General features: G+C 33.9%; 4 protein-coding genes across 4 annotated transcripts; 1 reads left to right on the top strand and 3 right to left on the bottom strand.

Moving 5' to 3' along the window:
* Nucleotides 1-3,285: 3,285 nt before the first annotated feature.
* LOC145598365 (uncharacterized) lies at nucleotides 3,286-7,458 on the bottom strand. Its single transcript, XM_081654710.1, has 3 exons — nucleotides 6,940-7,458; nucleotides 4,346-4,475; nucleotides 3,286-3,870 (listed from the first exon to the last, which is right to left on the bottom strand). The coding sequence occupies exons 1-3, from the start codon at nucleotides 7,369-7,371 to the stop codon at nucleotides 3,647-3,649; spliced, it is 786 nt and encodes a 261-aa protein (XP_081510836.1). The 5' UTR covers nucleotides 7,372-7,458; the 3' UTR covers nucleotides 3,286-3,646.
* Nucleotides 7,459-10,834: 3,376 nt separating this feature from the next.
* LOC145597322 (reticulon-like protein B2) lies at nucleotides 10,835-13,103 on the top strand. The gene is made up of 5 exons (XM_081653458.1): nucleotides 10,835-11,099; nucleotides 12,024-12,204; nucleotides 12,286-12,427; nucleotides 12,516-12,585; nucleotides 12,690-13,103. The coding sequence occupies exons 1-5, from the start codon at nucleotides 10,910-10,912 to the stop codon at nucleotides 12,857-12,859; spliced, it is 753 nt and encodes a 250-aa protein (XP_081509584.1). The 5' UTR covers nucleotides 10,835-10,909; the 3' UTR covers nucleotides 12,860-13,103.
* An 809-nt stretch (nucleotides 13,104-13,912) lies between these two features.
* LOC145596685 (uncharacterized) lies at nucleotides 13,913-15,988 on the bottom strand. Its single transcript, XM_081652905.1, has 3 exons — nucleotides 15,899-15,988; nucleotides 14,467-14,681; nucleotides 13,913-14,144 (listed from the first exon to the last, which is right to left on the bottom strand). The coding sequence occupies exons 1-3, from the start codon at nucleotides 15,986-15,988 to the stop codon at nucleotides 13,913-13,915; spliced, it is 537 nt and encodes a 178-aa protein (XP_081509031.1).
* A 1,044-nt stretch (nucleotides 15,989-17,032) lies between these two features.
* On the bottom strand, nucleotides 17,033-24,001 carry LOC145597951 (uncharacterized). Its single transcript, XM_081654231.1, has 16 exons — nucleotides 23,784-24,001; nucleotides 21,784-21,905; nucleotides 21,609-21,697; nucleotides 21,432-21,464; nucleotides 21,206-21,299; nucleotides 20,943-20,985; nucleotides 20,743-20,843; nucleotides 19,951-20,015; nucleotides 19,322-19,815; nucleotides 19,099-19,190; nucleotides 18,882-18,988; nucleotides 18,097-18,665; nucleotides 17,826-17,964; nucleotides 17,612-17,680; nucleotides 17,402-17,524; nucleotides 17,033-17,249 (listed from the first exon to the last, which is right to left on the bottom strand). Exons 1-16 carry the CDS (start codon nucleotides 23,999-24,001, stop codon nucleotides 17,136-17,138), a joined length of 2,472 nt encoding a protein of 823 aa, XP_081510357.1. The 3' UTR covers nucleotides 17,033-17,135.
* Nucleotides 24,002-25,793: the final 1,792 nt, after the last annotated feature.

Below are 25,793 nucleotides of genomic sequence, written 5' to 3'. Positions count from 1 at the left end.
CTCATCCAAGAGTTGTAAAGTATGTGTTGATGCAACTTGGTCCAATTAGTTCAATTTTTCGGCCTAGTCTAGTCCAAACCGATTTTTAAAGATCACTTTAGTAGTTGTCACACTATGGGCGTATGGATTTTTCCATTGTTTGAGTTACCCTAATAACCTAGGTATCATTTTTTCAAATCGACTTATTATACGTTGAAATTCATAAATAAAGTCTACCCAAATCATTGTGAACACCAAGTTGGTCCATTATAATTTATAAACACTCAATTTATGATGAAGGACAAAGGCATGGGGAAGTTGGTAATAAGGCACTAGATGAGATTTTCCAAAATGGTGGGTGATTAGACAAAAGCAAAGAAAAGTAAAAATAAAAAGAAAAGGAAGAAAAGAAACCAAGACTAACACAGTAAAAAGAACAAGTAAAGGGGATTATAGGTAGGCGATGGACCTCTTCGATAACCTAAGGTAACTTTGCTTAATCCACTTTTTTTATCTGTGTTTTCTTTTGCATATTTTAGTAATACTAGGTTCACTTTAAAAAGGAAAGACGATTAGTAATGTTTGGCTTATTTTTACTCATGCTATATTAGAAAATAACTTTAATAACGACTAGAGCTGTAAAAAAATGACTCAATCTAATTGCAATTTAACAGATGACCCGAAAAACTTATGGATACAATGGCCTTAAATTACTTTGTATTAGATATTACTCGAGTTGATCAGAGTTAGTTTGTAATTAATCGGAGGCTCAATTTAACAACTCTAGTATAACATTTTACCGTTTAGGGTAGGACCTTATAATATTTGGGTACGTAAGGTGCACCCAAAGCCCCAAAGTAAAGTCACGTGGCTTACATGCATGCAATTGAAAGGACCCATCAAAAATAAATTGCTTGCGTTGCGTAGCAGTTATAGTTATTGAACTCTAAAAGAACGCAAAGTTTGGTGGTAAAGGTTATTTAATTGAGTACAGTAATCACTAAAGAGGGAAGTGCAATTCTTCATGATTTTAGATCGAAATTGAATGGTGCTTATCAATTGTGTCGAAACCCAAAGTTTTGACTTGATTTATCTAACTTGTCAATAATGCTAACAAGCATCTTCGAATTTGTACTATATGAACTGAACTCCAACTATATTTGAAATTATGAAAGCTGATTTTTAAACTCAGGTTGAAATTGACTTGACACAAAAGTCAATATGATTATAATTCATTGATTAATTAATACTTGTAGTAAGTATCATGTACAAAATACAATTTAAATTTGGGCTTCACTTAAATTAAATCACACTTGTTCTAGACAACTCATATGTCACTTCAATTTATATCAATATGTCATTAACCCTTATTTACATTCAAAATCAAGACTAGAATTTAAGCGAGTTACTCCCTCTGTTTTTTTTATATGCATCAGTTTGATCGGCACATTTGCCAAGATTTTACTTTGACCATTAATATCTTTAATTGTGAATTAGTAAAAGTGGTAACAAAATTATATTATGAAACTAGACATTATGACAAATCTAATGATATATTATATAATAACATATATTTAATTTTTAGAGGTGAAAAATTAAGTCAACCATGGTATGTGAACAGTGCAATTGTCAAAGTGATGCATATTTAAAAAAAAATGGAGGGAGTACAAGTTTTACAACTATATGGAAATTATTTGATATAATTGCCAGACGTGTCTCACAAATTCACAAGTGTGCAAGTTAATACAGTTCGGCTTATCAATTCTTGGAGAGTAAGAGGGAAAAGATAAGAGAATTTCTTGGCTTAAATATTTATCACTTTTTTTTTTTTTTTTTTTTTTGTTGTTTTTGTTTTTGTTTTTGAAGGGGTAAATATTTATCACTTTATCTTGCTGTAACTCACACAGTCACACAGTCACACTATCATTTAGTGTTATCATATATTCTGATATTCATGTTGAATATTTAAGATTTACTATGGTGTCAATCTTGTAATCGGACACAATTTGCTACTCACCACAAGTGTCAAATATATGGAATTTTGGATCTATCATTACCTAGTTTTGTGACAATTTGTGCAATACATCCCAAAATTAGAAACTGAGAGCATGACTGCATGGGTTGTTGGACGCCACCCAGGTGTGTGAGAGAGTTAGAGACACACACCAACAATTGGAATATAGTTAATTATGTAGCAGATTTTCCCACGCCACCAATGTTTGAACCTTTCTAAGATGGAAGAGTAATGTTATGTGTTACCATAATTAGTTATTCGGGGTAAGGAGAGTTAATAAATTTTAGAATATGAAGTGGCTTGCCTTACCTCACATACCAAACAATACATGTAATTCACTGTTACATAATGATTGACAATCAATTTATGTACTACCTCCGTTACATATTAGTTGCAACTTTGAGCAATATTTGTGAGAGATAAAATATTCCAAAGTTGCAACTAATATGTAACGGAAATAGTAATTATAGTAAAAAAATAATATAAAAATTGATGTTTTAATAATATAAACCAACATAAATCCAACATCATTTTACTTACTATCTCCATTACATATTAGTATATTACTGATATTAGTTGCAATTTTGGAATACTTTATTTGTCACAAATAATACACAAAGTTACAACTAATATATAACGGAGGTAATACTAACTTTTTATTTTGTATTATCACGAAAAAAAAGATGAACATATATACAACCTCCGTTAACTTTTAGTTGCAACTTTGGGGTATTATTTGTGAGTTATAAAATATTTCAAAGTTGCAACTAAAAGTTAATAGAGATAGTATAATAAAAGTCAAAGCGTGTCAATTATTATGAAAGCAAAAGGAGTATTACATCATGACATGCTCTAGATATCTTCATCTTGGGCTCGGCATCTCAGAAGGGGTCCATGAAAAGACAATACCATGTCTGAATCACTAACCAAACCAAACCATTGCAGTTTATAAATCAGGCTTAATAAAGAAGTAGGCCCAATTCGAACCCACTGACAGCTTTCAAATGGAAAATATTACTCAATCAGGCCCAACCAAAACGGTCCAGTGTATTAAAGAATTAAGCTGGAGAAAGTGTTAACATACTCCTCCATAAGAATCAAATACTTCAGTATTTTCATCTATCCATGCCAATATATATGAAAGTTTATCACATTGTCCAGTAGCTTGGAACTCAAAAAAAGATGAAAAGCCAATATTGGCCTGAAAATTTCATAGGTTAGTTGATAATTCATCAATCAAAGCTTTTTTTTTTTATTTTACAGAGATTTATTATGCATATTATATTCAGATATTACAGAAACCATGCATAATATTATTCAGATATAATTGTACATATGAAAGATAATCTTCAAGCAGGAATCCTAACTCGACCAAAATCTGAGAAATTGCCATGATTTGTAGCCTAAAAACTGACAAAAGTGAAAAGTCTATTACAACTCAAACCTTCTATCATCCTATGTGCCCCAATTTGAGGAAATAAAAACCACCATATGCCATTGTTAAGGGTCATATAGGCATGATGTGGGACAAAAAAATCCTTACCAAGATCATAGGTTACGGTTTCCAGTGTTCCACCACATAAATCAATACTGATGCAAAAAATCACATCTTGAAGCTTCACGTATCTTGTATTTGATAACACGCATCAATTTCTACTTGGCGGCTTTCTTTAGTTCAGAAACTCTAGCACCCATTATCTTAACAATTGGCTCATCTTTTGACTGAATCAGCTTTAGTGCTGGATGAACATTAAGGTCCCCCATTACCATCTTTTCACCAGCATCCATCTCACTTAAATCCACATCAATATATGGAGGAATTATGTCGGCAGGACAAAGATATTTAACACTCTTTTTAATAATATTCAGATACGAACCTGCATGATTTGATGAGCAATAACGTTTATATGACGCAAGAATCAGAAATTTCACAGCATAAACAGTTTAAAGTAGGCCAAAAATATGATCAATAAATTTGCAAAAATATCCAAAAGATATCTTCTCTAGAATAATGAAATTTCATGTATAACACAAACAGTTAAGCAGGTATGAAGCACATAGTAAATTTAATAACCTTCTAATGCAAAATCATAGACTGAATTTGTTGCATGATAGTAACCTCGCATCCAAATGAAAGACTGAATTTAATCTTATTTGTTTAATAAACTTCAACCATTAAAATTATTCTTGTACTGGTACAATGATTATCTTATTGATGTAATGTGAGGACAGAACTACCAAGAATGTAATTTAACTTAGGACTAGCACAAATTTAAAATAAAATGATATTTTAACTCAAGAAATCACATATGGCCTATTAGTTTAAAATGGAAGTAGTACATGATTGGATACCTTTTCTTAATCCAGGCGACACATCTTCTCCTCTAAATACAAGGGGAACCTCAACCTTCAATAAAGCATCAGGAGGAGCTCTAATAAAAGTGACATTAAGAATAGCTTCAGTGGCTGCATGCATGTGGAGCTGTTAAGCACAGAGGAAACCATTTCAGAAACACAAGGCCTCCAACTAGAACATCTATAGTACACTAAACTTTTAGAATGAACCAACAAAGTGAGTTATTCGCGATTATTTAGAATATGAATACGGAGTATAGTTCAGCAACAAATTTAGATAAACAAAATGATTCATGCCTCAAACTCATCAGCAATATGTTACCCATATATCTTCACTCCCAAAGAGGAGAAAGCAAAGAAAATTTCCAAATCGGCATTGCTTTTGATTGACAATCTGATTATGTACAAAGTTATCAAGAACAATTAAGACATGTCTCTGCACTAGGAGCACTAATTTATAGCCTGCAATGGTAAAAACTTCACTCTAGTCAACAACCACTGATACACACCAGAAATGAATAGAAGTGACCTACTGATAGCTAGGAATTAATAGGCAATCCATGTATGTTCTCTTCTCGAATCTTTGCTACAATAGTAATCCTGAATTAAAACTTACAAAGTCACCCTAACCCACAAGCCCAGCAATAAATTAATACTACATGCATCATACACAATAAAGCTTCACAAGACACAAGTTTCAATACAAAGGTCTGAAGTCCTCAGGGAAGGTCCAGCTGTCCAGGTCAAATATCCATCATTCTATTAAAAATACTTTCATTATCCAAATTCTCTCTTCCGTCCTCAAAGAATAGAGCATTTCATAAGGGTAAAATAGAAGACAGATTTCTTCTTTCTAGAACATGTCTCGCACTTCAAGGCATCATCATTCAAAAGATTACATGGAATCCTCCAGCATCAAAATGTCTCATAAGCTTCTACGGAAAACTTGATCATACATATAGCACATTAGCATCTAACCCAACTATTGCACTGTAGTCATCACTGGAGTTCACAAGTAAGTACAGACTCCAAACAGCCACTTTCACATCCTTTCTGATTGAGTCATACAGTACTCTAATTGAGTTCACAAGTAGGTAGTCTAGGTACAGACTCCAAAGAGTCCAAACAGCCACTTTCCCATCCTTTCTAATTGAGTCATACAGTACATAAAAGCACTACCATAGTAAAATGTGTATATCTATAAACCTTCTTCTAGGTCACTGTGTACACATCCTTATCCTAGTACAGGAGAGAGACAAGCCAGTGAAATCTGAACAACTAACACAACATCTAGCTTCCCAAACTCTTCACAACACACCAATTTCATATGTTCAGCAATCAAAATCCATAAACTCTGCAAACTCTTCACTCTATACCAAATTTATATACCATACCAACACAAAGTGCAGAGACGATAACCATTTATGCTTCTCAGATTCATCTCACCATGTCCAGCAATTTATACAAGAAGACATTTGAAAACATCACATATATTCTTAGCCCCTTTGATGCTGATGATTGCATTGCATTGGGACTCTTGCCTAAGTAAAAGCTATATAGCCAATCATTTCACCATAACTCAAAACAAAATAGGCTCAACTAGACAACTACTCGATCCCACGACTTATGCTACTCTAAATAATTAACAACACAAAAATAAACTTCATTTAACCAAGTAGCTCACAAATCATCCTCAATCTTTTGTTCACGCTTAAGCTGCCCTTCAAATCCTCAATGGCCAATTGGCCATATCATCCTCAAATTCATTACATAACATTCTCCCATTTCCCTTTACACAATTGTTAACCACAATATAATCCCTCAAACTGAGTTTAATTACCTCTAAAATGAGTACAGGACTATCTTAGAGTGGAAACGCACCCTAATCATATGATAAATTAGCTTAAGTCCGCCTCATACAAGACCTAACACATTGATGTCTTATATTATTTCTTCTGGCAATAATCCCCATCTTTCTCACTAACACTCTACTAGCAATTTTCAACCAAAAAAAACTCCAACGAGTCTCATGTGAAGCGCAGTTACAATGTTACAATTATTTATACAATCAGTATGAGACTACTATCATACAAAATGTTATTGTAAGATCGTCTCATACAAGATTTCGGCGCTTTAATGTCTTGTTAGTTCTCTCCAAGCACCAATTTTTATTATGTATACATGCTCCCTCATTTGAAACGCACCCTGATCATATGATAAAATAACTTAATTCTGCCTCATACAAGACTTTACACATTATTTAGGTCTTACATTACATTATTTCTCCAACTACTAATCCCCCATTTTTCTCACCAATATCCTATACAAAATACACACCAACGAGTCTCAGGTGAAGCAAAGTTACCACTATCTAAAGTTCTCAACAATCAGTATGAAACAACAATCATACACAATTTTATAGTAAGTCCATCTCCTACAAGATTTCGCACTATAACGTCTCCAAGCACCAATTTTTATCAGGTTTACATGCCTTAATTTGACAAAGATGCAAATAATTGTTTTATATAAATCAATAATCAAAAAACAAAAACCCCAATTAGAAAAAATTGTACTAGTAATAAGAAATGTACCTTTCTGGGAAGAACACGAACATGCTCAACAACATCATCAGAATCAAAATCAGGCTTAACTTGAAGATCAAAAAGTCTAGACAAAAAGAAAGATCGACCCATTTGATTAACAAGTTTTTTGATCTGTTTAGTTTGAACAGAAATCAACCTCTTATTACCACCATGTTGCCCATCTTTCTGCTCAAACACAATACTTGGAATCCGACCCGATTTCCTTTCATGGGCACAGATTTTCTTCCCGGATTCGGACCTTGGGATGCCGATGATGGTCTCAGACGGGTCGGGTTTGGGGAACCCGGGAAGATAAGAGAGGGTGGTTTCCGGGTCGTAAGGGAGGACTAAGGCGGCGGAAGAGTGGCTGAAGTGGCGGAGGTGGTGGTGGAGGTTGAGGAGGAGGTGGGTTTTGCCGAGGAGTGGGCGGTGGAGAAGCATTTTTTTGAGGAGAGAGAAAATGTGTGAGTTTGAATGAGGGGTTTTCTGAGGGTTTTGGAGTGTTTGGAAATGGTGGAGATTGTTTTTTGGTTTTGGGCTGTTTGTGTTGGTTCTCTACTTCTCTACCATGAGCCCAAAAGTGGAAGGAAGGTTAGATTACTTGGACAGATTAGCCATTTGGTTCGGACACGTACTTCGGGCATGTCCTCTTCAGCTTAATTTCAGTTTAGTTTAGCTCCAATCAATTTTGCTCGGTTTCTAATATTTTTCTCGTATAAATAATTCATTTCAGTTCAGTTCAATTCATTTCAGCTTCAATCAGTTCAGTTCGGTAAATTTAGGACAGGCCCTTCGTCCGATTCTTTATAGTTGTGACACATTTTTGTTGGCACGATGATTGAGGATAGAGAATTTAATGGGTGGATTACTCATACTAAAAATAAAAAATTAATATAAACCGTGGCGACTTTATATATTTTTGATGTTAATTTTTTTTTTTAAAATTAATTTTGTCTGATTACCTAGTCTAATGTCTTTCTTAATCAGTGTGCTAAAATAATGTGGTACAATATTCGTATAAAGACACAAAGGAAGTACTATTTTTTTTTAATACTATATATATATATATATATATATATATATATATATATATTTGTTGAAAAAATGTGTTTTAGTTGATACTAAGTGAAATGAAATTTAATTCAATAAAGATAAGGTAAATTCAATTTTAATTAGTAAAAATAAAATTTTAAAGATCAGTGTAATTGTGAATCAATATAAATTCATTAAATATCATGTGAGAATATGGCCTTGTTCAAGTAAGTTGTATTTTGGAAAAAATAAAATTGTTATTTGAGTTTGAGTAAGGTAGGTTCACTTTTGAGTATGTAGGTCATTAGAAAGGAAAATTGATCAATTTGGTTTGTCTTTAATTCTACTCCAGTATTTTTATTTTTTTTAATCAATTTTTTTTTTTTTTTTTGAAACAATTCTACTCCAATTTAGATTATACAGTTTGGTGACTATGATATCTTCTAGTTATGTTAAAAAAAAAAGTTTGGTGACTATGTATGTGAATATGAGTTGGATGATTTGAATCAAGTTAGTATTTTCAAACCAATTGAATTTATTTGTTGTAATCAACCTTTTTTTTTTTTTTTTTTTGTGCATTAAATATATTATTTAAGTTGAAAATTTTGTAACAAAAATGTATCTTCCCTAACAATAAGCATAGAATGAAAAACATCCCATTTCAATGAAGTCGACATATAATATGTCCTATTGAAGGACCTATACTTGACGATTAAGAAACTAATTAGTCATATTGTCAAAATACTTAGGTCATAAGAATTCCGTGACAAACCTTATACTACGTATTATAAACATATCATTAATCTATACTAGATGAAGCCCGTGCGATGCACGGGTCGATCTATTTTTTTTTTAAATAATTTTTCATATTTATGTGATTACATTTGTTATTTTTTTTTTTGAGAGAACATTTGTTATTTTATTAGTTGTACGTAATATATTATTTTCTCTGTATTTGTTTTAAAATATTAGATAAAATTCCTAATCTCAAAATATAGTATCCTATTGTAGTGTTTTAAAAATATTACTCCTATGTGGCGCTCTAATAATTTTTTAAAAATAAAAATCCTACATGGCGCTCTAAAATCTCGGGAAAAAACTCCCCTATGTATATATATATTAGATTTTATACCAAAGAAAACTACATTATGTAGAAGCATAAATCATGGCTAAAATATTTCCACATGTCACACGTCTATGACTAATAAAGATACTAAGAATTAATGAATGATAAGTGTAGTTCAACTGTAATTTCACTTTGAAAGATTCAATTGATTATAAAATGACAAAGAAAGTATCAACATACTTTGTCCCACCTGAATTGGAAGGCGACTTGCTTGCTTTCACGTTCTTTTACTATTGGCCTTCACGTAAACCCTCTAGAACCTGCTTATTTTTGTACAAGTATTAGTTACCTCTTAAGACCAATTTATGGGTTTGTTGTTTCTTATTGACCCCTTTGAGGTCGTTGAGGATACTTCGTCACAAAGGTCCAATGGTGTAGATTGTAGAGAGTATGTCACCATAGAGTTTTTTTTAGTCAAATTCTTTAAAATGAATTATAGCCATCTATAGAGAGTGAGGGATAGCTCAAGTGGTTAGAGTTTCCCTCTCAATTCCGGGAGATCTTAGGATCGATTCTCACCCCGCCCTTGTTGCTCTCTAAACTTCAAAAAATTATAGCCACCTATAAGTTAACATGTAAAGTATTGTTAAACAAAGGAAGGGAAAATTGTAATAATAAAAACAAAAGAGAAAGTGTAGGGTTTAGACGTGAAGAAGTGTTCGATTAATTTACGAGTACACTACACCGGTGCATAATCAACAAGTAACATGTCAAAACATACATGAGACAATTATAGTTCTAAACCATTCATGTTCTACAATTTTGGTTGATTTTCATTGTGTGTAACCAAGCAATTAACTATTATCTTCAAAGGATTTCGATTTCTTGCTTTATAAGGTTTTATTTGATTGTCCTCTTATTTATTCTTTGTTTGGGGTTGACATTGACATAGATTAGTTTATTATTCTAATTAACCAAATCTTCATTAGACATAAATTTCCACAAGATGAGATAACTTTTACTAAATTTGTAGACCCTTACTTTACGTAACAAGACAAGTAGACAACAAAAACTAAATCATTATAAGTCTATATCTATTCATTACAAAACCCGAATAAATTCTTAATTATTTCCAAATACACCACACTAAGCTAAAGACTACTTTTCAAGTCCATTATTTTATTTTAAGACAACAAAACAATCTCTATACGTCACCAAAAGATGACAAAACAAACAAAAAAAATAACATAGATTATACTATCTCTGTAGCGGTTATTTGCAACATATACTATAAATTAATGCTAATTACTATGTGCAACAAATGTTTTTTTTTTCTTTTTTAGGTAATCATTTCTCTCTATCTCTCTCCACATCACATACACCCAACTTTTTCTCTCTCCATTTTGCTCTCACAAACAAATTTTGCCTAGGAGTCCGCAAACACCCCTTTGTTGCAAATAATAGTTAACGGAGAAAGTATTTCTAAATACACCATATGACCGTGTTAAAAAAAATGCACCATATGACCCGCACAAATCGGCTCAAGACTATATTTCATAGATTGAGGTGTCAATTAAAATCACACTTGACCCAACCTAATCCAAAAGTGAACATTCAAATTTAAACATGTAAATACAACCTGACCTAAACCGACTCAACCGAACCCCACGTAATTAGCCTTGATTTAATTCCCATTGGTAACAGGTTTGGGTTTGGGTTAACTTCTCTAGAAACGGCTGACATTATTAAAGACAGAGAAAGGGGCCATTCTTGACGAAATAAATTAAAAGGCGAGCTATCATCACATAATTCAGAGAGAGAAAATATTGTCAGGTGAAATTTACAGAGAGAGAAACCGAAGTTTTCTAGGGTTTATCAGTTATGGCGGAACACGAAGAACAACCTAAGTCTGAATCACTCCTGGACAAGATCGCCGAGAAAATTCATCACCATGATTCTTCATCTTCTGATTCCGATGACGATAAATCCGCTCCTTCTTCTTTGAAATCTAAGATTTATCGTCTTTTTGGTAGAGATAAGCCTGTTCATAAGGTCCTTGGTGGTGGTAAACGTATGTTTCTTCAATTTTCGATTTTCGCTTTTTATTCATTGAAATGTTGTTTGTATCTTCTGAATTTGCTTGTTTTTCGTACAATTTGTTGAATTGATGATTATTTTTAGCTTGATTATGGTTGATTAGTGGAGATCGGGAGTGATTTTGATTGTAATTGTGTTTTTTTTATTGAATGATTTGTTTGCGTGATTGTTTTAACTGAAGCTTGGGATTTGATCATATTTGATTGATTAATGCTGGTGTGATTATAATTTGAAGGATGCTTGTGATATAGATCTATTTTATGATATTGTTTTTAAATTTTGATCTGATATATGTTACATGTGAAATCGTAAATATTGTGATCATAATTCATAATTTTAGAATTTTAAGTTTAAGGAGGAATTGGTGTAATAACTAATAAGGCATGATAATGTTACTACTTTTCGATGTTTTGATTATAATGAAAACTGATGCTTTTTTTTTTAGGTGGAAAAAGTAAAAGTTGAGTTGGGTTAGACGGTTAGTTGAAATTTATTATTGGCCTTTTTCATGTCAAGTTACAGCTTCTTTGATCTGGGTCTCCAATGTTGATGTTTATGACTGTAGTCAAAAAGGGATTATGTGATGGTGTGAAAGTTTAAAGTACCTGATTACTTTATCGCGAGGCGAAACATTGGTGTAAAGAGATTCAATTAAGGGAATTAAATTATGCAAAAGCTTAGAAGTTATTTCAATTTGAATATGAATCTTCTAAAATCATAATATAGATTCCCCTTTACCCTTTTTAGTTGGCTATAAAGCAGGGGAGGTGTTTAAGAATTGGTGTAAGTGTAATCTACAAGTCTCTTGTTTGTTATAGTAGTATTCATAGTATGTGGGGATATTCCACTTTCCACTTTGTTTGCTTGCATTTGTGAATCTGATTCCACATGGCTGCAGCTGCGGATGTGTTTCTCTGGAGGGACAAGAAAACTTCGGCGATAGTTCTTGGGACTGTCACAGCTGTTTGGGCTCTATTTGAAGTATTTGAGTACCATTTGCTCACTCTGGTTTGCCATCTCTTGATGCTTACAATTACCGTGCTGTTTTTGTGGTCAAACGCTTCAACTTTCATGAGCAAGTAAGCTGTGGTTATTGTCATTGCTATGTCCTGTAACTCAAGTTCTCGTACTTTTTTTTTTAACGCACCTGATCTTTACAGGGCACCCCCACAAATTCCCGAAGCACGGATTCCAGAAGGCCCTATCCTAGAATTTGCCTCTGCCTTGAGATATGAGATCAATCGAGGTCTTGCATCTCTTCGTGAGATTGCTTCAGGAAGAGACCTGAAAAAGTTTCTGGCTGTATGTCTTGATAACCTTTATAGGAGTTTATAACTGCTTATGCAAAACTTTTGTGAGTGTGGAACTTACTTTGATACCTCTTTATCAGGTTATTGCTGGCTTGTGGATTTTCTCAATTTTGGGCAGTTGCTGCAACTTCTTGACTCTGTTCTACATATGTAATGTCCATTTATTCTTAAGCTCCCTTAATACGTCTTGTATGTTTATATATACTATACAGTTGGCTTATTTTAATTTGTTTGGTTTCCCATGGGTTAAATAGGCTTTGTTCTCCTTCACACCGTGCCTGTGCTATATGAGAAATATGAGGATCAAGTAGATGCTTTTGGTGAGAAGGCCATGATTGAGTTAAAGAAGCAATATGCAGTCTTCGATGCAAAAGTATTGAGCAAAATACCAAGGGGTCCGTTGAAAGACAAGAAGACGGCTTAATGTGGTAGAATGTTAAGTACGAGGTTTTGGTGGCCGTATTCATGGTAGGTTTATTTGTCCAGTGAATTATATTACTCGGGTAGGAATTGCTTGCTGGAATTTGTAAGCACTTTAAGTATACAGTGATAACCATTATGAATATTTCATACTAAACATGGGGAAGACAGCAGTTTTTATTAATACGTCTGCACTTTCTGATATATAAAGTGATGCCATTCTTTGTGAATGGTTGTTTGATTGATCATTGTGTGTGTGTGTGTGTGTGTGTGTGTTTTTTTTTTTTTTTTTTTCCATTTCATTTTTAATCTCTGTTTTTGTGGATGGTTTTACCACTGCTTTAGTTTGTGCTACAATAGGTAGATCAAATCATGTTTATAAATGGATGTTTAAATTGACAATAATCTGTATGCATATAATGTGTTACTCCTCCAATAAGATTCATTTTGATGGTGTTCAATATGTTGTAATCTTGAAACATGATTAAACTGACGGAATATCATGCTTGCTGAACTACTTATGCTCCATGGCAATAAAATGCTTATTTCTCATGTCCCGAGTCTTGAGCTGTAGTATGCACTCAGCACTTGGCATCTTGACGTGTAGTATGCAGTATGCACTTAGCAGGTTCTCAATCATTTTCTTAATTAGCTGTTCTGGCTGTATAATCGTTGATAGGTTTTGAGCTTCTGAGCTCATTCTGCATAAAAAATCACACTACTATGGACTGTATGGAGTTTAGAGGGAAAGAGTTCATTTATAATGGTGGGGAATGTTAACAATACTACTAACCATGTTGAAAAGTTAGTGTGAAAGATTACAGGTAAATGATTGGTATAGGCAGTAACAAAACACAAGAACACAAAACCTCCTAAAATAGATGTATTTACATACGAAGTATAAATTAAGGTATTTAACACATTTCTGATCACTATAACTAATATAAACTACTGTGAATGAGAGAGAAGTTCAGCCAGTGAAGTTCCAGTCACTCATTCAAGCTCTGTTAATTGATGTTCCTGCTAAGTGCTAACTCAAATCACCACTTGTAAGAAACTAAACTCGGGATGATCCCTCGAAGTAATCATCTCGCGCATTCTTAGCCAACATTAGGCACATCAACCAGAAGAGGGCTGAGTTGAGAGACATAAAGGCGCCACCTCCCATGAGCCCCGTTTTAGCAGTGGGACAAGCGTAGTGTGGGGTGTGATGCACTGTGTGACTCAAATGAAGCTGTTGACTGATTGTTGGCCATAAGAGCAGTGTAGCAGCTAAACCCGCTATCAGCCTGTTTATGTTCCAAAAATATGATAAATCTCATCAATATTGCTCAAAATCAAATCACTAATAACATGTGCAACACTAACACATGGAAAAATACATGAGTTTGCTCAGAATATATTTGCAAACCCTGTTTTTTCTTAGAAAATTTGCTAAATAAACTACTATGATCTTGCTATGATAAGTTTAGCAGGATATTTGTTTGACAATCAAATGTACTTTTCGATATCAGAAATCCATGCAGAAGACACTAGCAGATTAAGTAGAACAACATTAAAATTACACAAAACTTGAAAAATTATGAATAAATTAGGGGAGGAACAGCCTACCAAGTAATGCTGAAGAAAACAGTCCTGACTTTGCTACCAAAGATGGCATGAGCGGGAACTGCCTTGTTGTCATAGGGGTGAAAAATTGACTTGAACCCGATAATAGTAGTTATTACCAGAGTAGCCAAAGATGTATATCCCAGAGCTACGGTTGGATCAGAGGGATACTTGCAGATCACAACACCTTTCCCTGCAATAGGTGTTCCGGTTGAAGGCTGCATATCATAAGTGTGACTTATTAGACGCGTAGGCAATGCGAGAGACCTGTTAGATCCAATTTATTTATACTTTATACTTAGGAAAATTTGTGAGAAAGATCCTTTTAAGTGATCGACTTTGTGGGAAAGGTCCTTATATCTCATTTAGCCATTTAGGTTGTAAGGAGAGACCTTTAACCAATTTCCGGCAATTGATTTCATTTTCCGACTATGAACTATCACGTTATTTTTTTAAAAAAAAAACTTGGTCTTTTTCTCCCTTTTCCCTTCAATTTCAACTTACCCAGTTACACATGATACTTTCCCCCTTATTTCTCCTGCAACTCTCTAATATATTAAGGTGAACAAGCTACTTCGTTAAAACTAGGGCTCGCAATTTAGAGAGAGGAAGGAGAAATAGGGGGGGGGGGGGGTGTGGAATTACGCTTAGTTGGAATTGGAGAGAAAAGAAGAAAAGAGAGAAAAAGACAAAACAAGGCTTGAAAATAAAGTTAAATCGCTGGAATATCGGTCAAAGGTCCTTCCTTACAATCGAAATGGGACATAAGGACTTTTTTACCGTTTTTTAAAAAAAAAAAATTATTTATTTATAAATCTCACAAAGTCAACCACTTAAAAGGACATTTCTAACAAATTTTCCTTATGTTTATGATATTGTCCCTAATTTATAAACTATTTTTTTTGAAGATAGAGGCATATGATCTTCTATAACAAATTAAGATATTGATATGCTTCAAACTATGATCCAAGATCACAGTTTATGTGAAATGCTCATAAATTACACGAACTCAGGTGGATGTGCTATATGCCCTAAGTGGTGCGTGAATCAGGTAACACGAGGGTTCGCCTATAGCACATTAGCACATGCCTCGCAAGGTAGCAACGATTAAAAATATTGTACATACACCATGGTGTGTGAGAATCTACACAATTAAATTTGAAGCAGATAAACTATCTACAATTATTTCAATCGATTTTTTTTTTAGAACTATTTCAATCGAATTAAGTTAACATTATTAACGCTTTACACAAGGAAAGTTCCTTAACGAATCAAAAGTTTAAAACATAAGAACAGCTCTCAAATCTCTCTTGTCAAAAAAAAAAAAAAAAAAAAAAAAATCCTCTCAAATCTCAAAAACAGTAGACTTGAAATTAATACACAATGCAATATTCAGCACATACATGTAGATGCATAGAGAAAGTAATCGAAATACCTTCTTATTTTCAGCAATAACGCCGCATATTAATGAAACGACGCCGAATAAGGCAATTAGGATAGCCATCTGCTTCATGCTTAACGCCATCTCACTAAGCCTGTACGGAGAACGTAACTATAGCCCTAACAATGTGAATTTTTCTCAAGTTGTGGTTTCATTAAAATAAACCTTTTCCACATATTTAAAGGTAGCCATAAATTTGTTATTTACAAATATATCACATTATAGTTAAATTACACAATTTCTATCGAAGTTAGGAAATTTTATCCAACTCAAAGACAACTCCACTATAAATCTATCCTCACTAGTAATATTATTATCCGTTTACAAAAAAAAAAAAAAAAATTAAAAAAATTAAAAAAAAAATAATAATATAAATTAATATTGATATATCATGTATGTAAATAATCTAATGACCCCGTCAAAAAAAAAAAAAATCTAATGACAAGTATTTTTAGAGTTTATTCCATTATATTATTTAAAAAAACAAAAGCAAAATAGCCCTCATGAATGAATATTTTTTATTTTTTTATTTATTTTTTCTTTATACGAAGAGCCACAAGAACAATACAAATTACAAATAAGAACTAATACAAATAAACCACAAGAACAATACAAATTACAAGTAGGAATTGAGAAATTTAAACATGTAACTTCGTAATCACTAGGCCAAGACCTCATCGAATTAATTACTTAATTTTCGTTTTAAGATTGTTTAAAGGCATGGAATACAATTTCATGCAACTTTGTACATACTCCCTCAATATTACAAAATTTTCTCATTTGCATTTCATACCTTATCCAATGCATATCCTTAACCATTTATGCCTACAATTCTATATTTATAAAGTTTATTGAAGGTAAATATCATGAAAATGTCAGAAATTTAAGTAGATTACAAAATCACAGTTAATTTCTTACAATTATTACACTGCATAGGCCAAACACAATTTAAACAACACCCCTTACACGAAACAGCACAAAATGAAGAGTGGCGTGGTCTAGGAAGATTGCACCTACATTTAGACATCAAACTTGAGGAGTTGAGGGTAAGCAAGGTTAAACTATGTCTGACTAAGATACATCATGGTCTTTTCACCATTTACCCTACCACAGAGCTTTCCATGTACCTCAGCAGTGCCGCATTCAAGAACACAAGTCGCAAAACAATTTCCTTGTTCATCTATGCCATAGAAGGAACCTAGGTAATGAGCCGACTTTTCCAAGTTCACATTCACAAAAAGTATGTAAGCTGCTCCTTTTTCCTCGTGCCCCCTTCCCCATAAAGCTCATTCCACTGCTTCAGCTCATTCATAATTGCTCCCCCAGATGAAAAGCTCGCAGCAACCTGCAAACAAGTAGAGTTGACAGATGAAACAAAAGCTTAAAACTACTTATAATCACCAACAAAGGTAAAGCAAGCAATCAGAGAAGACGATATGATATGCAAAGTTTTTGGCATGTCAATTCATGCATTTGGTGTTCAAGCAGGAGACCTACCTGGTTCTTAGCCTGCCTAAAATCCTCCAGATTTAAAGGCCTCAGAGAAATTACTCTGTCCTTAGCACCTTCCTTCTTTTGTGCATCTGAATTTTGACCTTCTTCTGATTCCTGTTTTTTCTCCTGAATAAAAAGATGAATTCTTATAATACCAGAAGTAGATAAAAAACAACAGCGGAAACAATACCTTCCAGAAGAGTACGAACTTACCATATCCTTCAACCTCTCTTGCTGTATCAACTCTCTAACAGGTCGATATGCAGCAGTCGTACACAGATTCTGCCACATAGCAATGGTTGTCATGGTCCATGGCAATTATACAGAGAATTCTAAAAAAGACCTTACTTTCAAAATCAAAACCCCACCTCACACCACCCAAAATAAATTATCTTCCTCAGATCAGGACCACAAATGCAGAACTTACCTTAAGATCACTACCGCTATACCCTTCTGTCATTATTCCAATCTCCTTGAAATCTAGTCCTTCTTCAACTTTCTCTTTCGATAAAAGTGTTCTCAAGATATTCTCTCTATTTTCCGCTGATGGAAGCCCCACCATAATCCTATGATTGAGGGTTAAAAAAGCGCAAAATAGTGAGCAACAACCTACAACTAATTAAGTCCATCCAGAGCTTATTCTTACCTTTGCAAAACACTATGGAAATCTAATAAAACTAAATAGTACTGCTAATTACCTCCTTTCAAAACGTCGTATAATTGCTTCATCAAGGTCAAATGGCCTATTGGTTGCAGCAAGGACAAGGATTCTCTCACCTTGTTTGGTCGTAAGCCCATCCCAATGTGTCATAAATTCGTTTTTAATCTTTCTCATAGCTTCATGCTCACCAACCCTGGTCCTTTGTCCAAGCATACTGTCAACTTCATCTACAAATATTATTGTTGGGGAAACTTTAGATGCAAGGCTGAAGAGTCCCCTAACATTCTTTTCGTCTTCACCAAACCATTTAGATGTGATGGTTGACATAGATACATTAATAAAACTTGCTCCGGCCTCTTTGGCTATAGCCTTAGCCAGCATCGTCTTGCCAGTACCAGGAGGTCCAAAAAGCAAAATTCCTCGACAGGGTTTCAGAAGTCCCCCCTTAAACAAGTCTGGCCTACGAAGTGGAAGCATCACTAGTTCCTGCAGTGACTCCTTGGTTTCATCCAGGGCGCCAATATCAGCAAATGACACAGAAATCTCGCTTGCAGGTATGACCTCTGGCCTTATCCTCCTCTCAAACTCATTGTCAGGAGGTACTTCCTGTTGGACACGATGAAATGGACCACATTAAAACGTCCTCTAATTTGGAAGGAGAAATATTTTAATGATTGAACATCAAAGTTGGCAACAAAAAGAAAATCAGCGCAAACTTGAAGCACTAATTTGCTCTCTATTGAAGCAATAGAAAATGCTTTGAATTTATCAATCACATGAACAACATTATTAAGATCACCACAGTTGAGCAACTGTACTTACAGGGACCTTTGGACTTGCAGCCTCATTATCTGTTGTATCCTTTGACATTGGCACAGATGCTTCTTCTCCAACTTTGTTTTTCGGAGCTGCACCTTCAGCTTTAGTTTCTGGCTTAACATCTCCACGTGCTCCGACTGCTCCCTACAATTGCAGCATGATGGAGTGTTGGGCTAGATGGCTCCTCAATTTTACATATTACTCTACTCTAATAGCAAACTTACCTTTGAAGGTCTGGCACGTGATTCTGGCTTTGATGTATCCTTGGCAGCTGATTTACGTTCCTGAAACACGCTCAGTCCATGGGATAAACTGTTCAACAGCCCAAAAACATATTATTAAAAGGTTCACATGACCAAAATATATCCCAACTCAAAGCAAAGGAAAGAAATAAGAAGATTTGAAGGTAGGAAAAATATGTTGAAAAATAGGTAAAAGTAGACCTCTCAAATGAAATCAGGAGTTTCCCATTCCTATATTCATGCTTATTATTCATCAAATGATAAGAAATTGCTGATACAACGATCTCTTCAATGTATCTGCTGAGAACAAAGGTATCTTCCACATTAATGGAGCCAAGATCATCACATTCGACATCGTTTGCAGCTAGCACTTCAATAATGTGGTTTCTGTTGTCCTGACCCTGAATCATCTTCAGGTCCACCTCCAATTGAGACTTCCAGCTAACAAGACGTGTTTCATCTTCAGGTGGCTTAATCTCGATATTATAAGGAAATACATCAATGATCATATCATCAATGTCATCTTCATTGCTGTCAGAATGTGTTATTCGTGAACCTAGTATGAGTACTGGTCCTGAAAGTTTCTGTAACATTTTTTGAAACAGTCTGTATAGCTTCTGAGATCTGAACAAGAGCATGTCAACATCTCTTAGATACAAAATGATTGGATATGTCCTAGATACAGAGACCATAACCTGTCCACAGAATACGGAAAACAAAAAAAGGTTATACGCCTTATACCCATGCCAAACTTCACAAATCACAAATATTTAGACATAGAGAGATGCACGGCTGGCAACCTAGCCATTAAGTATAAATAAGCACATCACCTTGTATAGTGATTGAATGAGTAGCTTTTCATCAATGGACCAGCTGCTTGTTCGCTTAAGGGGAGCTGAAGAACAGAAGTAACCATAAGCACAGGGAAAGAGAAAGACAATAATACATACAGCATTATATGCACTGTCAGGGATTTTGGCCATTTTGCAAAGCCCTTAGTATAATCAACAGAAGAATAAACTTCAGCTACTCTCAAGTATAATGGACTTAACAATGAGATTTGTAAATCAGCATAGCCACTTTCAATTACTCCCTAAACCATTCTGGAAGCTCCCTCTCCCATATTACCATACCCTCCCCCCGAAAACAAAGGATAAAGTAGCCGACAAACATAGATAAACAAACTGCGGTCCTTAAGAGAATTGGTAGAAATATAAATGAGTAAATTATAAGTATGTCATGGAACTCTTAATATTATACAAACTTTCATCATTAGCAGAGAACTGCAACAGATGTAAATCATCGATCTTCTAATAAGATATTGTCTTTGTAAAGCTCCCAAGACCGATGTGCAGATGTGAACCCTCTAGTTACAAAACAGCAGAATCAACAAAAAGCAAAGCTGAAAATAGTAGGTCAACAAGATTAAAGTCTAAAGATATTAACCATGCAGCTGAGCACTACCTCGGTACCTCACAAGAGTCACAACATCAATGACAAACTAAAATTTGGAAGCTAGATATAACTATTCACGCCCTTGGAAAATCACTACCGAACCACTCACACTGATAAGACAGTAAGTCAATTAAGATTAGTTTAATTGATTAAGACAGAGCAAAGACCTGTACTTGTAGGAGCAGCTTGCAAAAGCAAATCATGTATACTGGCAGAGGCAGAAGCATTCCTGCGAAGCTTGGGAAAACTAGAAGAGCCTTCTATATTCCTGTGCACAAAAACAGATGGTGTATTGGTGTTAGTGGCACTTAAACTTTACTGTATTAGATATTAGATTGGGTCTAGCTCATGGCCAGAATGTAATTACCTTAAATTGTCAAATCCGCTTCCCTGTCGACGCAAGGTACCAGCTGAAGACCAGATAAATGAGCATGAAAATTTTAACATAAATGAACAGACACAACAGAGCAAACCATATGGTTAATAAGTTCTAATATGTTTGAATAATTATACATCTGTACTCTTGTAGGTGAATTTTTTGTACTCCTGTGATTCTGCTTTATAATATATAGAATGACAAATTTGGTCTCCAAAAATTTACTGATATTCCAAAAAATTTCAACAGATTACCTTTGGGTTCATCCTTTGCTGGCAGCACAGAAAATGACCCAAATAAACCTGAAAGACGCTCCAAAGTAGTCTCAGAGGTAGACCTTTTGAAGGACTGAAAAAAAAAATGAATGAATAAGACGGAGCAATTAATTTTCTTCATGCACACAAAGAAAGTTTGAGATACAAGCAAATTCATTATCTTAAGATTCTTAACAAACTAAAGAAAAAACTTAAAAGAACTTACAGAATCATTATTAACACCATATTTGCTCTGAATCTGCAAAAGCAAGTGAAATTTAATAAGAGAAACATGCTAATTTTTCTTGCAAAGCTCTCCTGCTATTCTGTTTAAGAAATTCACTTTTGTTTCTTCTGTAGTTGTATGGATTCCTTAGGAAGAAGGGGGATAGTAGTAACGAACCTTCAGTACAAAGTCATTAACATCTAACAGCAACAACTTTGCCTCAAAGAAATGTGCTAGAGCCTTCGCAAGCATTTGCTGGTAAAGTTCTACATAAAGCATAGCCTCTTTAGTCAAATGCATTATACGATGTAGATTAGCCAACAAAAGGAAGCATAATTACTCGAAGACTAACCAGCAGGCCCTGAGAGTAAAATAGCTCGGCTTGCAGGAGACAAGTTTCGAGTATACTTTGAGAAGTCACCTTTCCTCAAATAGAAATGAGCAGCACTTGTTAACAGAACCCTGGTCTGCTCACTGACAAATCACATAATGGCATCCAAGATTACTAATGCGAACAACATTCAACATAGAACAAGGTATATGGATTAACATTTATAATGATGAAACTCCAAGTGACTTGCAAAATTTCCTTTCATTACCTGACCAGCTAAACTTTCATTCAAGTAATAGATGATGGTCTTACTAACAATCAGTGAGACTTTGACACAGTCATAGGGACATAGCACAACTATTCAACAGTAGGACAAATAATCTGCCATTTAAAAGGAAATATGCTAGGGTTCTCTGAAGCAACATACAAACTAGTATTTTTATTGATGTTAATCCACATAATGAAGCTGAGTTCCTTCTCGAGATCCATCCTCAAATATAAGAAAAAAAGAATCCCTAGGATTTCCTTCTGCTTGACATTCTTGATCTATTGTTCATTCTTTTCTCTGAATTTCTTTTTAAGCATAAGAAGCATAATTATATTACAAACTCAACAAAAGTGATACATATTTCCTGTGCAAATATAATACTCCTAGGCTCATAGCCACATTGATCCAACTCATCTTGCTAATATTTTGCATGATATATTATGGTACCCTAAATAATAATCATATATTGGGCAATTTGATATATTAGGAAAAATATATTAAAATAACTACGTAGTATTCAATATACTACATCCGTTTCTTTTTTATACGCACATTTTCGAAATCATTAACCATTAATCACAATTACCTCTAATTATGTATTAGTAAAAATTAAATTTTATTGATATTTTTAATGCACTCATTAAAACCATTGAAACAAGACCCTACAAGATTGTGCTTCTTTTATACGAGTAAGAAAATACTCCATATATTGGAAATCAATAATAAGATTCCGTGAAATTGTAAATAGTTACAAGATTCTAATTTACATCATCAAAAAGAAACAGCGGGAATGTATTCTATATTATATATGGGAAGGAAGGAAGAATAAGCACACTAAAAAAACATAATCTTGAGTTTTTAAGAGAATTAACCTCCATTTTCCTCCTGTGTAATCCTAAATAGACCATCAATAGATAATTGCACAAATGTGACCAGTAATCAATGATAATTCGACAACGGAACATACCACAGACACACAGCTGCCAGAACTCAACAGGTAAGATTGAGAGAATCAGACAGCTGTGCTTCAAGCTCAATAGTCAGAGTTTTAGGTCCAAAAATATCTCTTACAACACTTCACATTATTAAATTGAAGTCACCTTATCCAGAATCCTTAGTCACTACTTTCTAGTTACTACTTAACCACAAGACAAATAAAATATAGCAAGTACTCGTACTTTATAAACATAAACAAAGTGAAAATCATTATAATATACTAGATCACAGACTACTACGATGAAATTCTCGTGTTACTCTCTTTAAATTACCATACAGAATCCGAACTTGCATAATCCCTCGTTCATTCCCTTGTCTAGTTAACTAATCTGTGGCTCAATTGGCTTCGCGATAAATGGTTTCATACAATATTCCTGTACTTAATTATATGTACATGGCACAATTTTACTCAAGACCCCTTAACACAATAGTTGTACCATTCTCACTTTCTCCCTATTACTAAATCAACTTTATAACAAGGCAAGCAATGCAACACACCATTGACTGAACTCAGCTGAACCGAACAGAACTAAAATGAATATTTTATAAGAGAAGAAAATTAGAAGCTGAACTGAAAATAATCGTACGAGAACAGGCCCATATACTGAGGACCTGTGTACGATAAATGATCGCATTATGCTTGTATCTAATACGGTAATACCACAGATCATATCATCAATAAATCTAAACATTATACTTGTATAAAAAAGCATTAAGATTTAAAAAAACATAAAAAAAAAAAAAAGAGAGAAAATACCTAAGATAATAAGGAAATTCATCAAAGGTGACCTTAGCATCTCTTCCATCAATGATCATCCGAAGCAACTCTTGCTCCATTTTATCAGCTGTTATCGTTTTCGAACCCGATGAACTTCCCGCCCATCTGCTCATCGTCTGCCCGGACGCCAACCCGAGCCCGACACCCACTCCGATTCCCACCCCTACTGCTGACATTAGAATTTGCTTCTGATCCATTTCTTACTTCTTTTCAATTTATTACGGAGTACTTCAAAAATACGTATTTTTACACTGAAAATAAAATTGGTGGTTTTTCACACACTTTTCAGTACTTTAAATCACAAATCTGTGTATTTAGCTTAAAAAAATTTACGACTAAAAACAGAGACACGAAATCACAATAAAGTGATAGTTTTGCACCAATTTAACTATGTTTGTGAAATTATATTTTCATCCAAAGTGAACACCAATTACAGAAATTGTAGATCATATATTCATAATTTTATTTTCTTGAGTAACAAAACTGAAATTCGTGAAGAACTTCAGGATCAAAGAGAAAACTTGAAGTGAGAAAAAATAATTTAATTTAACGAGTCAAAACTAGTTAGAGAAATGAATAACAGTCTGTGTTAGTTTGTTATACTGCAAAATTTTGTTAATTTTGTTCTTGTTTTTCACTCTTTTTAGTAGAGTAAAGTGAGAATGAAGGAAAAATGGAAATCTTTATTGGGAGGAAAAATGGATAATAATAGAGAGAGATTGGAAAAAAGAGGGGATAAAGAAAGAAATTGAAGAAACGGTGAGTAAAGAAAGGAGAATGAAGGCGGTTGCTGCTATTTTGCAGAGAAACAAAGAAGGCGGTTTTGGACTTTGCCTAACATGTTCATTGCAATAGTGCTATTTATGTACACTGTCGATATTTATAGGGGAAACATTTTTTTTTAAAAAAAAAGTTGGATTAACTTTTTATTTGGATATATTTGTAGATCTTAAAAGTGAAAGAAAGTTATTGGCTCTGTTTGGTAATAAGCTTATTGGGGGTATATTAGCTTATTTGACTAACTTTAGCTGATTGACTAGTCAAACAAGCTAATACAAGTGTTTGGTAGTAAGCTTATTGAAAGAGTTTATTCCACTAAATAAGCTCTTTTTGAAAAAGCTCACTTTAGGAGCTTTTTCAATTAGCTTATTCATTAATTATTGTGAAATGACACTTATAACCTCATTTAATTTAAAATCCTATCTAAACTACCTACCCCACAATTAGCTTATTGGTCATTTCACATACTCAATCACCTTTAAGCTATCAGCTATTTACCAAACACTTGTATATAATCAGTTAATATAATAAGTTAGTCAAATCAGTTAATAAAATCAGTTAGTCAAAACCAGCTAACTCAATCAGTTTCAGCTTTCAGCTTTCTCCCAAACATGGCCATTGCTTTGTGGAATGTCCTTAATTATTACGTGTCATAACGTTAATTTTTACTCCATAAGAAGTTAGAGCATCTTTAATGGTAAACTACGGAAGAGTATTTAAATTTCTCTTTAGAGCTATACAAATACTCCGTAGTTAATTATACTAGTTTGTAATTTTACATAATATTCCATATATTGAATAAAAAAAAAAGAATATAAAATAAATGTAAAATTACATTCGAGAGTACAATGAACACAATACTTATAAGAGCCTGTTCTTATTTACTGAAAATAACTGAACTGAATAGAGCTGAAATGAATTGTTCATGAGATAAGGAAATTAAGAACTGAAATGAAATGAAGCTGAAGAGAACCGGCCCTATGTGTATAATATTTACGGAGATTTAATCGTATACGCCGGTGATAACAAAAAGGGATTTGAGAATATATGATGATCCGAATCAGCATAGAGTCCAACATCAGGAATAATGGGCAATATTAATTTTTTTTTTATGGTGCTTGATTCCCTTGATCCTAATCTACTCTACGGAGTACTTCATAATTCATAATTCATAATTCATATGCATCATTCATTCAAGTTTTTAAGTGT

The sequence above is a fragment of the Chenopodium album genome, chromosome 20, assembly GCF_948465745.1.
Source record: "Chenopodium album chromosome 20, dcCheAlbu1.1, whole genome shotgun sequence".
Lineage (NCBI taxonomy): Eukaryota > Viridiplantae > Streptophyta > Magnoliopsida > Caryophyllales > Amaranthaceae > Chenopodium > Chenopodium album.
This window is presented reverse-complemented; position numbering and strand designations above follow the sequence as displayed.

Bases quoted from the DNA above. Each gene is read 5' to 3' on its own strand.
- LOC145598365 (XM_081654710.1), bottom strand. From the start codon at position 7,371: ATGCTTCTCCACCGCCCACTCCTCGGCAAAACCCACCTCCTCCTCAAC. The intron at 4,476-6,939 runs GTACATTTCTTA...TGTGCTTAACAG, and splicing joins TTCGTGTTCTTCCCAGAAAG to CTCCACATGCATGCAGCCAC. The intron at 3,871-4,345 runs GTATCCAATCAT...CAAATCATGCAG, and splicing joins GTCGCCTGGATTAAGAAAAG to GTTCGTATCTGAATATTATT.
- LOC145597322 (XM_081653458.1), top strand. From the start codon at position 10,910: ATGGCGGAACACGAAGAACAACCTAAGTCTGAATCACTCCTGGACAAG. The intron at 12,428-12,515 runs GTATGTCTTGAT...CCTCTTTATCAG, and splicing joins ACCTGAAAAAGTTTCTGGCT to GTTATTGCTGGCTTGTGGAT. The intron at 12,586-12,689 runs GTAATGTCCATT...TGGGTTAAATAG, and splicing joins CTTGACTCTGTTCTACATAT to GCTTTGTTCTCCTTCACACC.
- LOC145596685 (XM_081652905.1), bottom strand. From the start codon at position 15,988: ATGGCGTTAAGCATGAAGCAGATGGCTATCCTAATTGCCTTATTCGGC. The intron at 14,682-15,898 runs GTATTTCGATTA...TATGATATGCAG, and splicing joins TTATTGCTGAAAATAAGAAG to CCTTCAACCGGAACACCTAT. The intron at 14,145-14,466 runs GTAGGCTGTTCC...GAACATAAACAG, and splicing joins GTTTTCTTCAGCATTACTTG to GCTGATAGCGGGTTTAGCTG.
- LOC145597951 (XM_081654231.1), bottom strand. From the start codon at position 24,001: ATGGATCAGAAGCAAATTCTAATGTCAGCAGTAGGGGTGGGAATCGGA. The intron at 18,989-19,098 runs GTTTGCTATTAG...ATGTTAAGCCAG, and splicing joins TGCCAGACCTTCAAAGGTAA to AAACTAAAGCTGAAGGTGCA. The intron at 17,250-17,401 runs GTAGGTCTCCTG...ACTTGTTTGCAG, and splicing joins TTAGGCAGGCTAAGAACCAG to GTTGCTGCGAGCTTTTCATC.